This window comes from Sprattus sprattus, assembly GCF_963457725.1.
Source record: "Sprattus sprattus genome assembly, chromosome: 16".
NCBI classification, from domain to species: Eukaryota; Metazoa; Chordata; class Actinopteri; order Clupeiformes; family Clupeidae; genus Sprattus; species Sprattus sprattus.
In genome coordinates, this window is record NC_137914.1 from 6,656,406 (window position 1) to 6,672,462 (window position 16,057).

The following is a 16,057-nucleotide window of genomic DNA, read 5'->3' on the forward strand; positions in this document are numbered from 1 at the left end:
AGGTGGTGGATCTACACCATCAATCGAGAACACATTTCAGTCGTCATGGGGCAACCACAAGCACAAAGCCCTTGACAACACTTCCATCACCCCATCATTTAAAATGTAAAGATAAATGTGTGAGAATGCCTTCGCGGTTGACAGTGACGTGACCAAAATCTGGATTTTTCACTGCCATGTACCGTGAGATAAAGCAGTTGCCCCCATGGATAGAGAAACCGGACTTCAGCCAATATCGGATATATGCCATCATGTAAACGTACTGACTCACGTGACAGTGACGTGACAGTCACCTGTTTGCAGTCAGCGCTCTCACAGAGGGGCGGGACAGGTGTGGGTTGGTCCGAGAGAGAGAAGGACAGAAAGGTTCAACAAACGCAATGCTGACAACTGTAAAAAACACACTGTGATCCAACATGAACAACTTATAAGATCCGAGAAAGAGAGAGAGAGAGACAGAGAGAGAGATATAGAGAGAGAGAGAGAGAGAGAGAGAGGAGAGAGAGAGAGAGAGAGAGAGGGAGAGAGAGAGAGAGAGAGAGACAGAGAGAGAGATATATATATATATAGAGAGAGAGATATAGAGAGAGAGAGAGAGAGAGAGAGAGAGAGAGGGAGAGAGAGAGAGAGAGAGGCCTCTTCACCCCTCTCCATGACTCACCCCCTCCCCTCTCTGATTAGATCAGCCATCCCTGGGCCAGAAGATGCACAGATATGTAAGGAATGTCCGGCTGGACAAAGAGACAAAGAGTAGTGCTCCTACCCAGACCAACGGCACAAAGGCCTCCAGTGTTCATGTAGGGAGAGCAGAGAGAGCAGAGAGAGAGCGAGAGAGAGCGGGAGAGAGAGAGAGAGAGAGAGGAGGGGTAGAAGAAATGTGCAAATACAGGTGAGGGAGGGAGTGGGAGGAAGGCAAGATCATGAGAAAACACTATGTGTGTGTGTGAGTGTGTGTGTGTGTGTGTGTGTGTGTGTGTGTGTGTGTGTGTGTGTATGTGTGTGTGTGGGGAAATAACCAAACGCAGCGCTGCTCACAACAAGATGGTGTGGGACGGAAGATCCGAACACCGTGCGCTTAAGCGCCGGGCACTGGCATGACAAATCGCCCCCTCAGCCCTCTGTGTGTGTGTGTGTGTGTGTGTGTGTGCGTGTGTGTGTGTGTGTGTGTGTGTGTGTGTGTGTGTGTGTGTGTGTGTGTGTGGTGGTGTGTGTCCCCTCAGCCCTCCTGTGCATACTGAGTGGAGGCATTGAGTGCACACTGCTAGAGCAAAAGTATGCTATTTCAGTGCAGTGGTCATTTTTTCTTCGGGAACGCAAATCGATAGGCATGTGAATTCTGAAGAAGTATTAAAATACCTCTCCTAATTGCCTCAAGTAGTCAAATCATTTCCAAATGGTGGCAACAAATATTGACAAAAAGTTTGCTATTTCAGTGCAGTGGTCATTTTTTATTCAGGAACGCAAATCGATAGGCATGTGAATTCTGAAGAAGTATTAAAATACCTCTCCTAATTGCCTCAAGTAGTCAAATCATTTCCAAATGGTGGCAAAAAATATTGACAAGTTCATCCATTGTGATCTGTGCTGCTAGGCCGAGGTTTATAGTGATCCACACATTAACATTATCATATCATATCATTCATTCTCATGATTACATGGTGAGGAATCCCTATGGAGATCACTAGACATAGATAATCAAGACTGTTGTTCTTTCTCATGCTGAGGTTCTAAAACCCCATTACATCACTGTTAACGTCGTGTTCCTTGGCAACACCCTCGGCTGGACCTCTTCGGGGACTTTTCTCAGGACTTAATTGAAACGGTGTGGCTCGGTTTGAAACCGAGAGGGATTTTACATCTAGACCTGCGAGGCAAAAAAGGGACTTTTTTTTACACAGGGTTACACATAGTGAAGGTTTTGGCTGGATGCCAGGAGTGCTATATTGCTCTGGATCAAGTAAACAGCTGCAAGGTGCCTTAAAATGAGCCTTGTGAAAGTATTCGGTAGAAGTCAGCTCTGTAGGCCCGGCTACTACTACACTCAGATGCTTAACAGACATGCAGGGACCAACATCACTGGCTGCAAACAACTGCTTGTCAAGGAGGGCTTTTCTAAAACAACTGGGTTGCTACAGCACTCTGCTGTAATAAGAATTACATAACGCCAGTGAACCCACACCCAAAGTTTTAGTGGTACAATCTGCAATTCCCCAGGATAAGTAAACACTCACACTGTGTTCAGCACTCTACGTCTCTCTGTCTCTTTCTGTCTCGCTCTCCTTCTCTCCCCCTTCACTCTCTCAATCTCTCTGTCCCTCTCAGGGTTTTCAGTGGACATCAGGTCTTCGTGTAAAACTAAATGCCTGTGTTATCTGCTTGAGGCTAGTGAGGCCATTATGTAAGTGAAAGAGGATCAAATCTGACTGTGTCCTACTTGTGCGAGTGCCTTTGTCAAAGCATGCCTGAGCAAGCAGCTGTCCTTACAGTGAGTGCGTGGGTCAGAAGGCTTACGGCTCTCCCCACACACACGCTACTATATGCAACATAACAGACACACTGACATACAACTGAACAACCAGTACCACATATATATATGTAGGTATTTACACCACACACACACACACACACACACACACACACACACACACACACACACGTCCGCAGACAGAGTACACAATAACATATTACTAACTAACACACACCAACAAATGTCATCTCATTCACACAACGCATAGGTTTCAACTAACATACAACTAAAGAACACTTACAGACATAGGCCTACACCATCACATACACAATCTTCTCAACTCAACAGAGACACACGCACAGCTATAGGGCATTCAGAGTTGTCACTAGCCATGCCTGGTTACATAAGTAGCCTAATATAAGCTTCACATAGTGGGAAGCATGTTATGCCCGGTTCAGTATTATTCTGCACAGCTGTTCTCTCAGTGTCCTGGGCACTGTAACACGTCAACCAAAAACGTGAGGTGTGAGGATAAAAGGGTCGGCTTTTTTTAGAGTGAGGGATTCATTCTAGAGCGATCTGCAGACCACGTAAAGGAGGAAGAATCTCATCGGATGTGTTTTGGTTAGTCTTTAACGTATGATAATATCATGCGCTGCATGAGAGCAACACCGCCGGGCCTCTGCTGGCCTCGGCTTCATCTACAGAGCAACTTCCCCACACAAAACAATGGCAGACATCAATGAAAAAGACACTGTATCACGATCTTTCTATCTTTAGTCTATTTGCATCGCTCGCCCACTCTGGGAGCCGACTAGAAGCAGCTCCAGTTCAAGTTCACTGAGATTACCAACTCGAGCACTAGCCCATGAGCACTAGACGGAGGGACCCTCCTGAGCGAGCCTAGGGGGTCACGTGGGGGATGTTTCCACATCAACAGAGGTGACCGACGCTTATTTAGGAGACAGAGCTGAGACCGTGCCATAGGAAAAAGAATGGGAGAGAGAAAGAGGGAGGGACCAATGGCGAAAGAGAGATACAGAGAGAAGGAGAGAGAGCAAGGCAGAAAAGAGAGAAAAAAAGGGGAACAAGAGAGGGGGGGGAAGGAGAGACATAGAGAAGGAGGCTTGCAATCAAACATATACTGCGATAATTACTATGATTACAATTATTACCACAATCATGTTTTGTTGTCAGTGTGGAAATGTACATTTTTGATTTCCTCTTTTTTGGTGCTCACTGCTCCTTCATGTTCTGATGACTGGGAGGATCTGTTCTCTCCACCCTACGCCAGGCAGAACCTCCCAGTGCACGATGAGGGCAGGTGCCTATGAATAATCAATGGCCTCCAAGCCAATTAGCCATTATTATTATTTCTTTCACAGGCAGCGTTGTGTTAATTAGCATGGCATGTAGACGTGCGAAGCAAACACTCCAGGAAAAGATGTCTGATGAATATTCAACATGTATAGAAACTGAACGCCTTTAGTCTTTTAGTGGAGAGAGACTCCTCCACTCAGGACACTAACGAACAAAGAGTTATTTTCTTGTTCAGTGTATTCCGTTGGCAGTCTTTATCATGATCCTTCCGCCTTTCTCTCTAATTCACTCTTTCTCTCTTAAGCCTCCTCTGCCCACCCCCCCCCCCCCCCCCCCCGCCCAAAGCCCCTTCATTTTGAGTAAACTGAGGAATCACTTTTATATTGGGAACAACAGTGCCTCTTCAGAGAAACACCCCTTCATCCCTTATCTCCTCTACGCAAGCCCCTCTCTCTCTCTCTCTCTCTCTCTCTCTCTCCCCCTCTCTCTCTCTCTGGTTTTCTTTTCTCAATTCAGTTCTCTATTCAATGCCAGCCCCTTCTTACCTAAAATCTCTATCTCCATCCTTATCCATTGTCAGTCAGCCCCCCGCACACACACACAAACACATACACGTGCACAGCACACACACCCACACATACACGTGCACACACTCTCTCTCGCTCCCTCTCTTCTCTTCACCTCTGTTTGTTCCTTCCTGTGCCCCAGCTCTCTCTCCAACCTGAAATCTCCCTCTCCATCCTTACCCGCTGTAGGCCTCTGATACTTCTCCCCCCGTCACCACCACACATCACAAACAAATCACAGAATCAGAACCCACCACACATCACAAACAGAATCAGAATCAGAATCAGAACCCACCTCACGTCACAAACAGAATCAGAATCAGAACCCACCACACATCACAAACAGAATCAGAATCAGAACCCACCACACATAACAAACAGAATCAGAATCAGAATCAGAACCCACTACACATCACAAACAGAATCAGAATCAGAATCAGAACCCACCTCACATCACAAACAGAATCAGAATCAGAACCCACCACACATCACAAACAGAATCAGAATCAGAATCAGAACCCACTACACATCACAAACAGAATCAGAATCAGAACCCACCGCACATAACAAACAGAATCAGAATCAGAACCCACCACACATATAGTGACCATTTATCCTAAATTTGTCCCTTTGTTTGTCACTTGTTTGGTGGCGTTGATCAGGGGTATTGTTGACGCTTGAAAGAAAGGTAATCCAGCGAGGTCCGTTTAAAGCTGTTTGCTTTATTAACAAAATGATGGTACAACTTGTTTTGCAAATAAATAAATAGAGTTTAAACACAGAGCAACGAGGCCTATCCTCGCCATCACCGTTGCCAGATACCACAGCCCAAGGTCAAAAAGCTTTGTGCTCCCAATCAGCCGCGCCTACCACCGGGTCACGCTCCTATTTATCCTCCTTTTCACCTGTAGAGGGCACAAATCCTCGCAAAAATAGAAACATTAAAATAACATAAAATGAATACCGAAATGGCTCCTACATAACCGGCCCCTAATTGTATTTGGTGAGCAAAACAATTACTAAATTCAATCAAAATAGGAGCCTTAAAATCATTACGTTTCTATGCATCAAATCAAGCATATTACAGACAAGATAGTGAGAGTACTTGACCATTTTCATCTTGACTCTTCAAGCTTTGTCTTCATCACCCTCAAACAGAGCTTTGTCATGGGTCTTTTTATGATGCTGCTTTGGGTCTTGATTGTCACGGTGCACACAAGCCCTTTCTGGTCAGGGAAAACTTCAATTATTCTTCCTGCAACGCAGGAGCCTCTTTGTGCAGTTGGGTCCACCAAAGCAACATCTCCACACTGGAAGTTCCTCCTTTTGGTATTCCACCTTTGGCACTCTGTAGACCCCTCTGGTCATGATGAGTAGACCCCTCTGGTCAGTAATGGTGAGCAGACCCCTCTGGTCAGCAGTGATGAGTAGACCCCTCTGGTCAGTGATGATGTGTAGACCCCTCTGGTCGGTGATGTGTTGACCCCTTTGGTCGGTAGTGATGATAGACCCCTCTGGTCCGTGCGTAGACCCCTCTGGTCCGTGCGTAGACCCCTCTGGTCCGTGCGTAGACCCCTCTGGTCAGTGACGAGTAGACCCCTCTGGTCAGTGACGAGTAGACCCCTCTGGTCAGTGACGAGTAGACCCCTCTGGTCAGTGACGAGTAGACCCCTCTGGTCAGTGACGAGTAGACCCCTCTGGTCTGTGGCGAGTAGACCCCTCTGGTCAGTGGCGAGTAGACCCCTCTGGTCAGTAATGATGTGTAGACCCCTATGGTCTATGTCCGCCATTCGTCCTTTTCGTCCTATTGGTTCCTGACGCAAGCTGTTGAGCACATCTACAAGACTGTTGGTTAAGTCAGGCCCTTTGAGCACTTCTGCATTCAATGCTTTTCCACAAAATGATGCTCCACAATCAAACACAACCTTTAATTTTCGTTTCTTTGGGTGGTAAACTTCATCGTGGGACAGGTTCCACACCTTTCTATCCATTCTGGTCAGTTGCCCCTTTGGCACAATTTCTGATTGTCCTTTGCTGGTTGTGTCATTCAAAGCAGCATACACTCCATTCATGACTGACTGTTTCCTGAATTTGAATTTTCTTTTCCGGCGTTGGAGACGTTGTTCTGCAAGGCTACAGTTATAAGGCAATGTACCATGATCCTTCCTAAATGGTAACTTTAGACTGTAATGTCCATCCACAATTTTAGAAGATTCATCTGTGATTTTCAAAAACTGTTTGTCTTCAATGGACATTTCCTTCACCTCTTCGCACAAATTCGCTGAAATTCGGTTGACTGTATGAGACTGAATTTCATTGGTAGATCCTTTCCCTACTGGGCCATTCACTACCCATCCGAGCATTGTTTTCATTGCATATGGGCCGTCTCCTTCACTGTTTATGACTTGCCAGGGCTCTATTGCTTTGGGTGCGTTTGTGCCTATCAGCAATTCAATGCCTGCATCAATGGTGGAAAGTTTGACATCTTTAAGATAAGGCCACTTTGATAGAGACTTCTGGTTGGGTATGTTACTCTTTGTTACAGGAATCTTTGTTTGTGTGTATGTCTCTGGCAGAGTTATGAACCTGTTGTCCTGAAGTCCACTTACTTCCAGTCCTGTGATGCTGTTAGTAGACATCGTTTTCTCCTGGCCCATTGTGCGCAGCGTGATGCTTGTTCTTTTCCCTTGTACGTTAAGCTGGCGCATTAATCTATCAGTACAAAAGGTGGCCGAGCTGCCGGGGTCAAGAAATGCATAAGCTTGTATAACTCTGCTGCCCTTGTTTGATTTTACCTTAACAGGTACGATGGACATCAGACACTGTTCTTCACCGGCCCCAGTTTGACTGCATGTTTCGAGGGACACCAGGCCTGTGTTCTTCACCCTGTTGGGTTCCTTGGCTGTTTCCTTATGTGTTTCCTGTTTTCCTGCTCCTTTGTTCTGCTCCACTTGTCCTATGTGCAGTACAGTAGGATGCGCCCTCTTGCAAATGGTGCATGACTGACGCTTGTTGCAGTCCTTACTCATATGGCCTGTTAAGAGACATGCAAAACAGATACCTCTTTCCTTCAAGAATGTGATCTTGTCAGTGTGACATTTCTTTTTAAACCAAGAGCAGCTTGCCATTAAATGTTCTCCTGCGCAAAACAGACAGTATGGCCTATGTTGGCCTGGTGATGGGCTATTCCACTGTTTGTGATGAGTGGGGATGACATCAATGGTTGCTGCATTGGTTGTGAATCCCTTGTCACTGAATTTGGTTTTCACGGAACTTGAGTGAATGGGCCTTGGACCTTGTGCTTTTGGTGAGGGATCTTGTATATCACCAAAGACAGGATCTGTCAAGATTTTGACTTGTCTTTCGATGAACTCAACTAAGGTTCCGAATGTGGCTCTGCGGTTTGTAGTTTCTTGAAACTTGCATACTTCTACTCTCCATCCCCCTCTCAACTTGTAGGGCAATTTGCTGACTAACAACTTCAAATTAGAAGCCAGATTTAATTCATCCATGTAGGCAATTTCATTCATGCCATTCAAGCAACCTCTGAGGTACAGAGCATATGATTTCAGGGTTTGTGAATCCTCAGATCGAATGGAGGGCCATGTCAATGCCTTTTTAATGTATGCATTGGAGACTATAAACTCGTTTCCAAAGTGCTCTTGGAGCAATTCTTTGGCTCTTGCAAATCCTATATTTGCGTCTAAGAAGAGACATGTCTTAACTAGCTCTCTGGCTTGTCCAGATGTATATTGCTCTAGATAATACAATTTGTCCTTTGCATTGTCAATTTTGCTCTCTATAATATGTTCAAATGAACTGATAAAGGATCTGTAGTCAATTGGATCATTACTAAAAACCTTCATCTCCTTTCGTGGCAAGAATGTTTTGTCCTGTTGCCTAATCAAAGATGCTGTGATGTCATTTTGCCTCTGCAGAATTTCATAGACAGCAGTGTCTTGTTCTCCAGGAGAGGTCCGAGGTGCATTCCCTTGGGACTGTCGTCCTGCTTGGGGTGCCAAGTGGGGCTGTGATGGACCTTGGGGGTGCAGAGTGGTTTGATGAGAGGACCTATGGCGTGAAGGCTCATAAGTATGGCTTAGGAGTTGTGGCTGAGTCGGTCGTTGACTTGGCTGGGCAGTGGATCTGTACAGAGATGTATCTGGCCAGACGGGGGGCCGCACAGATGGAAGGAAATACGGCTCTTTGCTGGCATGAAGTTGCATTGGTTGAGGAGGGAGGGCATGTGATTTAAGTCTAACACTGGCATCTTGCATTCCTTTGCTATGCCCCTGTAATTTAAGTGTTTTCTCCAAATGCTCATTCATTCCATCTCTCTGTGAAACACTGCTTTTTCGGTCACTTAATACATCAAGTTTGGCATTGGCTGCATCTAATTCACTTTGGACAGCTAACATTTCCTTTTGTTTTCTCAATTTTTCTTGTCCTTCAGCCAATTCTTTCAATTCAATTGCTTGTCTTTGGGCTAACTCTGCTTGTCTTTGCGCTAATTCTGCTTCCTCGCTCTCTATGGCGTGCTTTTCTTTAAGAGCCGCCAATCTAACTTCTAGCGCAGCCTTGTCCGCTGCTGCGCGACTCAAGGCTGTGGAGGTTGAAGAGACCTTTGATCCCGTTTCGTCTACTTTCCTTGCATGAGTTGCAGAAACACTGTCCTCAGGTCTTATTTCCTCATCATCATCATTGCACCGTTTGTGTTCAACTAGCCATGCATTCGCCTCCAACAGGAACGATTTATTAATCTCTCCTTTAGGTTGATACCACACGTCATCAGATTCGCGTTCCTCTTCTGCCAATACATGCTGATAATCGTTGTGACTAGCTTCAAATTCACCCAATAAATCATCATATTGTGCTACATTTTCCATCACTTGTTCTACATTTGACGGAACAATCATCAATTTTTTAATAAAGTTCATCTTGCGTGTAAGCATTCCAAGTTTTATCTTTCTCGATTTACGCAAATCTTTTGCGGCTTCATTTTCATCCGGCTCAGTTGGCACATTTGTGTCTTCTGGCTTACCGTGTTCACCAGCCATTGTGTAACAAAAAGGGAATAATCTTCCTAAAAATCAAAGTATCCTTTCCAAAAATGTTTATGCTCCGTTGCAATTAAACAATCCAGCAAGGGGGCAAATGCGCGCATAAATTAACAAGCAGCGCTTAACTTTCCTCTAATAACTTAAAGTCTGATCAAACTTGAGCCAAAGGCAATCCATAATTAGAACAAAAATATTATCTAACTAATAAATCCAATCTTCGGCTCCTAGAGCTCTTTGTCCATGAAAACTGTACTTTTTAAAGTTCAGAGGCCTACCGCAATCTCGTGCTTTGTTTGCATCGGCTTTCCTTTGTTCCTTTGCGGCCTGTTCCTTGCGTGGCTTTGGAAATCCAATCCTCGTCGTAATCCAAAGGGTTATCCAGATCCAAAAGCGAGCTTTTTGACTAATATAGTGACCATTTATCCTAAATTTGTCCCTTTGTTTGTCACTTGTTTGGTGGCGTTGATCAGGGGTATTGTTGACGCTTGAAAGAAAGGTAATCCAGCGAGGTCCGTTTAAAGCTGTTTGCTTTATTAACAAAATGATGGTACAACTTGTTTTGCAAATAAATAAATAGAGTTTAAACACAGAGCAACGAGGCCTATCCTCGCCATCACCGTTGCCAGATACCACAGCCCAAGGTCAAAAAGCTTTGTGCTCCCAATCAGCCGCGCCTACCACCGGGTCACGCTCCTATTTATCCTCCTTTTCACCTGTAGAGGGCACAAATCCTCGCAAAAATAGAAACATTAAAATAACATAAAATGAATACCGAAATGGCTCCTACAACACATAACAAACATAATCAGAATCAGAATCAGAACCCACCACACATCACAAACGGAAACAGAATCAGAACCCGCCACACATAACAAACGGAAACAGAATCAGAACCCACCACATACCAAACGGAAACAGAATCAGAACCCACCACATACCAAACGGAAACAGAATCAGAACCCACCACACATAACAAACGGAAACAGAATCAGAACCCGCCACACATAACAAACGGAAACAGAATCAGAACCCGCCACACATAACAAACGGAAACAGAATCAGAACCCACCACACATAACAAACAGATTCAAACTGATCGGACCATGGCCTCACTTTCCCCATATCAAAGCCCCAACAGCAGCAGCACCACATCTCATCGCAGTCACTGGTGCTGAACTCTCAAAACAATACACAGCGCTTACTAACTCACACTCGGAAGACCATGATAGCACCACGGCAATGTGATTTCCTCACAATTCTCTCATATGTTCAGACTATCCGATGACAGAGAAGAAAGGGAAGTTGGTGAGGGTGAGTTTGGCTTGAGAAGAGCTTCTCTGAGGGGGGAGACGAGCTCAGCAGTGGCTGGGTGTATTGGCCGCTGTGCAAGAAGAGCCAGGGCTGAGGTGATCTGTCACAGTCAAGGCTGCTATATGGGGGGGGGGGGGGGGGGCTGCCCCACTCTCACACAGGACCACACAGGCTCATTGCACACTCACTCATTAGTCCAGTGGACAGTGAATTACCCCCACGCTGCAGACTATGGGGGATGGCCATCCAGCCACTTAGGTGGGGTACCTCACCGCACTGTGATGACTGCGCTATGACTACTGTTAAATGATCCAGAGACTATCATTTCCAGTTCCGATGGGCCCAGTGCAGCAACAATGCTTTCGGGGAAAGGCCTGAGCAGTGTTTCTGTGGATGGTGAAGAAGGAAGTGCTAAAGTACCCAGGAAACACCATGAAGCTGTGGTCAGGGGCGCAGATAGCACTGGGGACGGGGGGGACCTCCCAGATTCATAGTGACCCCGATCCGTCCCCACCATTCTCCCTACGTTAGGCGACTAGCATCAGTTAAGAACTCTGCACAGCTGATTAGGCGATGTTAGCGTCCCCCCCAGTTTAAAAATCCCATCTGCACCGCTGGCTGTGGTACATATTTCAGTTCATTTTGTCAGACCGTAAGACCTCCGCACCAGACCAAACAACTGGCTTTTATGACTTCCAGTAAACGTATAGGCTTCCATTGTTGAGAGCAATGTGTTTTCAATTTCATTTCGGTGAGAGGAAGACAGACTGAGAAAAAGAGAGAGAGATGCCAATCAAAAGTGATGTGCTCAACGAAAGCGCAGTATCATGTGTCATACCAGAACTTAAGAGCGCAGCAGAGAGGGAATCTACTTAAAACGGAAGAGACACATTCTTCTCTCGCCATAAACTCAAACATATAGCTTTTCTTGGCGATCGTGCCTTTGGTTTCGACATTTGCACATGATTTGCGGCTGTGTTTTCAACTGTGAAGTGAAATATTTCAGATTCCACATAGGATCATGTATTGTTGTCCTGAAGTACCTGATGTATTTGATGATTCCTCAGAGTTTGCATACGCAGCTCCATGTTCACTATTCTGGTTGACAATACCATATAGTATTTATTTATGCCTGCTCTTCCTGGACTCTCCACTTTGCACTATTGTTTATCCATTGCACTGTTGTATTGTATTGTTTTGCACTGTTGTATTGTATTGTTTTGCACTGTTGTATTGTATTGTTTTGCACTGTTGTACTGATTTGCACTGTTGTATTGTTTTGTGTGTGATGTATATATGTGTAATATGTGTAAGCACACTGAGAGCCACTCTGCACTAAGACAAATTCCTTGTTTGTGCAAACTAACTTGGCCAATAAAAGCTGATTCTGATTCTGATTCTGATTCTGACTCCAACACTGTGGGAACACACTGCCGATCGGGAACATGATTGTGTAGAAAGGAAGTAATGAACACAAATCACCTATTCTTCCTGAGACTTTAATCCTGTCAAAAATGTTCACAGAGGTCACCACCACACCTCTTGAGAACAACCCAGCCAGATAACAAACAAACATAATGACAACAACAACAATAACAACAACAAAACAAGTTATTTCAACAGTAAGTACACTCCCAAAGCAAAGGTATTTTGGATCGGCCTCTTGTGATATAACCGCTCATAGTCTCCAAACTGGATGGGACTAGAAGAAAAGAGTCCGCGGTTCAGGCAGGACCTTTGCTGGGACATAATGAGAGAGGAGGACAGGGGGGGGGCCTGGAAGCCAATGGACAGGCATGGAGGGGGGAGGGGAGATCAAGGTAATGTTCCCCATAGACCCCAGCCACACTGCTCCTGAGGCTATGGCACAGGCTGTACCAGAAGCTGAGGTGAATGCTTTCTCTTTTCTCGCTCTCTCTCAGTCTCTCTCTGTCTGCCTCTCTCTCTCTCTCTCTCTCTCTCTCTCTCTCTCTCTCAGTCTCTCTCTGTCTGCCTCTCTTTCTTCGCTAGAAAGACCTTATACTGCATGGGGGGGGGGGGGGGGGGGGGCACATAGTGTAGTAGGCACATAAACTCTTTCTCTCTCTCTCTCTCTCTCTCTCTCTCTGTCTCTCTCTCTTTCTCCTGTCCAGAGCATAAAGAAAAACATGTGCAGATTACATGTGCTTCACAGGAAAAGGGCATAATCGCTCCGCAGAGTCCCGCCGTGAAGCAGTGCGGGGGCCGCTCCCTCGGCCAGGACACACAAAGGGCTCCGAGTGCCTCTGTGTTATGACAGCGGCTCTACTGCACAGGCCAAATTCATCCAGACAGACAGTGCACCCCCCCCCACCCCTCCTCCTTCTCTCCCCATCAGTTTAGGCTCACACGCAAGATTGGGGGGAGGGGACCAGGTTCCCATGGCTGCACACACACACACACACACACACACATCCTCATATGTACACAATACATCAATTTACATACTGATAAGAGGACAAGAAAGACAGAGAGGTTTTTTGTCCAATGGGGGATGCAACAACTGGAGAACCCACGCGTTATCCTGCGTGGCTCCTGATGCATTCTGGGACTATGGGGGGGTGGCCATTCGGAGGCCAAGTTAGCGACAGGGAGCTGGGGGAGCAGATGGGCTTCCTCTCCCCACCCAGCATCACCTCTCCTTTGCCCCTCATCCCAACAGATGGGCCCAGAGGGACGTGGGGGCTGCGCTAATCTACATCACTCCAGCACTCAAAGAGCGCTGATCAACAAACACACACACAGGCCACAACATATACAATACACACACACACAACACACACATCTAATGGCTTTGCATAAATCTTTTCCTCTGAATATGTAGCAAACAGATTTGGGAGGTCAAAGAGGAATAAAGCAGGCACCACTAGTTTCACAGAATTTCATAATGCTGAGCAGGTTGTCTTTGTTGACGGTCTTCCATAAATATTATACTCTGAGCCACATAGACTAGAGGATACAACCTTTATTGATGACAAATTGTATGTTTTCAATACTTGTGACCTGTGCAATCTGTTAGTGTACACACCCCCCACCCCTCATAAAAATGAAAACATGGTGCAAGAAAATTTAAGATCTGGTTAAAATCACATTTCCTCATCAGCCCGTAATGAAAGGTAAACAATGTTCCCCTTATTCCCAGAAGCCGTCAACAAATTACATCCCACAAGCCTTGAGACTAGACAGGGTCTGTCTCTTGTCAATTGCCCAGAAAAAGAGAGAGGCATCTCAGCAGTCTGTGGGTGAAGCTCTTAAGGCTCCACTGTCTACTCTCAATGCACGAGTCTCACCTGCCAAACTAGTGATATTTAAGATAAGTAGAGATCTGATCCTGCTATTTTGAAAGGTCTTTTTCTTTGGTAATTTTGATAGTGAGAAGCAATAAATAAAGGAAAGAAGAGGGAAAGAGAACAAGGAAGAAAGTGCGTGCAACCTAATAAGCAGATCATGTCACTTACAAATCCAGCTCCCTTTCTATCAACTACCAAGGCACCGTGTGCCACAAAAGCCTCGTTTCTTTGAATGGTGGACTGCCTAAATAGTAAACCTAAACCGAGAGGTAAGCCAGAAGGAAGGGGGAGGCGGCCCCTAAACATATTTCTCACTGCAGGGAAAATATAGGCGTGATATCAATGTCTGATTTATATCTCGACAACCGGAGACTTTCCCGACAAGCTAGTGAACAAAGGGCTTTTTTCCCCAGGAGTAACCCTATTCTGTGCAGACATTTTTAAGTGGCTAACAGAATAGTCTGGGAAGAATTTTATATTTGTTTCTGCACTCTTAAAGTCACTTGTGTGTTCCTGATTCAGGACGTCCATTGAATGCCACTAAAAGTCGTAGCCTACATAGGTAATCGTTTCTCATTCTCGCAACACAAAACTCATGGCTTGGACACGAGTCATGACAGTAGGCCTATAACATGCTAATAAAGTTGGCCATAGGCACGGGTACTTAATGTTGTTCACGCTATTTTTACACTTGTCAAATATTTACAACTGTTTACTATTTCATATAAGCTACGTTAACGTAACCCAACATGATATACCTCACACGTGTTCAATTCTAAAATAGTGCGTAGCCTTGATTAGACAATTCTGAGCAGATTTAAGCGTGCATCTTTGCACGAGCCGTCCCGTGAACAGACACTTTATTTAGTAATAAACTAGCATAGAAAATGTTCCCGCGGCCGCATGTCTGATGGTGTGCCTTGCGGAAAGGCGCCAGTCGTTACACAAATGATTTCGACGGAGTTGTAGCCTACGATTTTGCCTACATGATATTTTCACGTGTTTACTAACGCTGCAACTGAGGCAATGAGTGTAAATGTTACACTCTTAATTTGGGTATTTTTTTTTTCTGAAATTCCTATGTTTCCGCTGCAATACTTAGACACAAAAGATCTATTCAAACAATGATGCCTTTTTCCAGGTATATGTTGGACACGGTCAGTCCGCCCTCGCTAAACTGTATGCGCACTGTCAAAGAAGTGAAGTCAAAGAGTTACAAGCAGCAAATATATAGGTCTGCTCTATTGGTACATTTTCATAAATCCGTTTATTTGGTGATGAAGGCAATGCTTAACATTTCAAGCGCGATCCAACCTATCATAGCCCAGTTGTCTGTCTTCTGGAGTACAATCCCGATAAATACTATTTGTAAGAGATGAATGCAAATTATATGAAGACATTTCATAAAGCAGTCGTCAGATATATATTCAAGCTCTATCTTGAACAGCTTCTTATGTTCTTCTATACCTCCAAATAACAACCCTGGGTCTATCTAGTAAGGGGTAAATGCACGAAAATATTAAATGAAATTTGCAATTTACTTACCCTTTCATTTGATTTTGAATGACAGTCGCCATTTTGCCACACTGTAACCCAATATTCCAAATCTCAGAGTTCTTTAGGACCTCTATGAAAAAAAACATCCAATACGGCCCCCGTTGTCCGGCTTTTTGACCAATACAGCACCGCTGCTCAGAAACAAGGCGTGGTTAAGACGAAAACTGTCAAAACGTTCAGATGGCAGCACTCAATCAAAGACAGATTCAACGGGATAACTTTTTAGCCGCATTCCATATCAGGCGACCCACTAAATAAATAGGTTACCCTGTAAATTAAACTTGCTTCGAAATTAGGAGTGATTTTTATTATAGTCTTACATAAATGTATCCTAACTCAGTTAGGCCACTGGGGGGATGAAACAGGTCTGAAATTTAGAAAATTAGGTTATGCAGTGAACTATAAAATAACTAATGGTAAATTATATTGTTTTGACCAGAAAGGTCGGTTGTCATTATTTAAGGCTTT

The 16,057-nt window shown here is 44.9% G+C and overlaps 1 protein-coding gene across 1 annotated transcript in view; it reads right to left on the reverse strand.

Moving 5' to 3' along the window:
• LOC308376875 (zinc finger protein DPF3) overlaps window positions 1–15,633 on the reverse strand; it is a 43,500-nt gene extending 27,867 nt beyond the window's left edge. The window contains exon 1 of the mRNA XM_080853362.1: window positions 15,578–15,633. Within this exon, the coding sequence (XP_080709488.1) occupies window positions 15,578–15,609 (32 nt within the window). The 5' untranslated portion in view covers window positions 15,610–15,633. The remainder of the gene's footprint in view (window positions 1–15,577) is intronic.
• Between the last annotated feature and the right edge of the window lie 424 nt (window positions 15,634–16,057).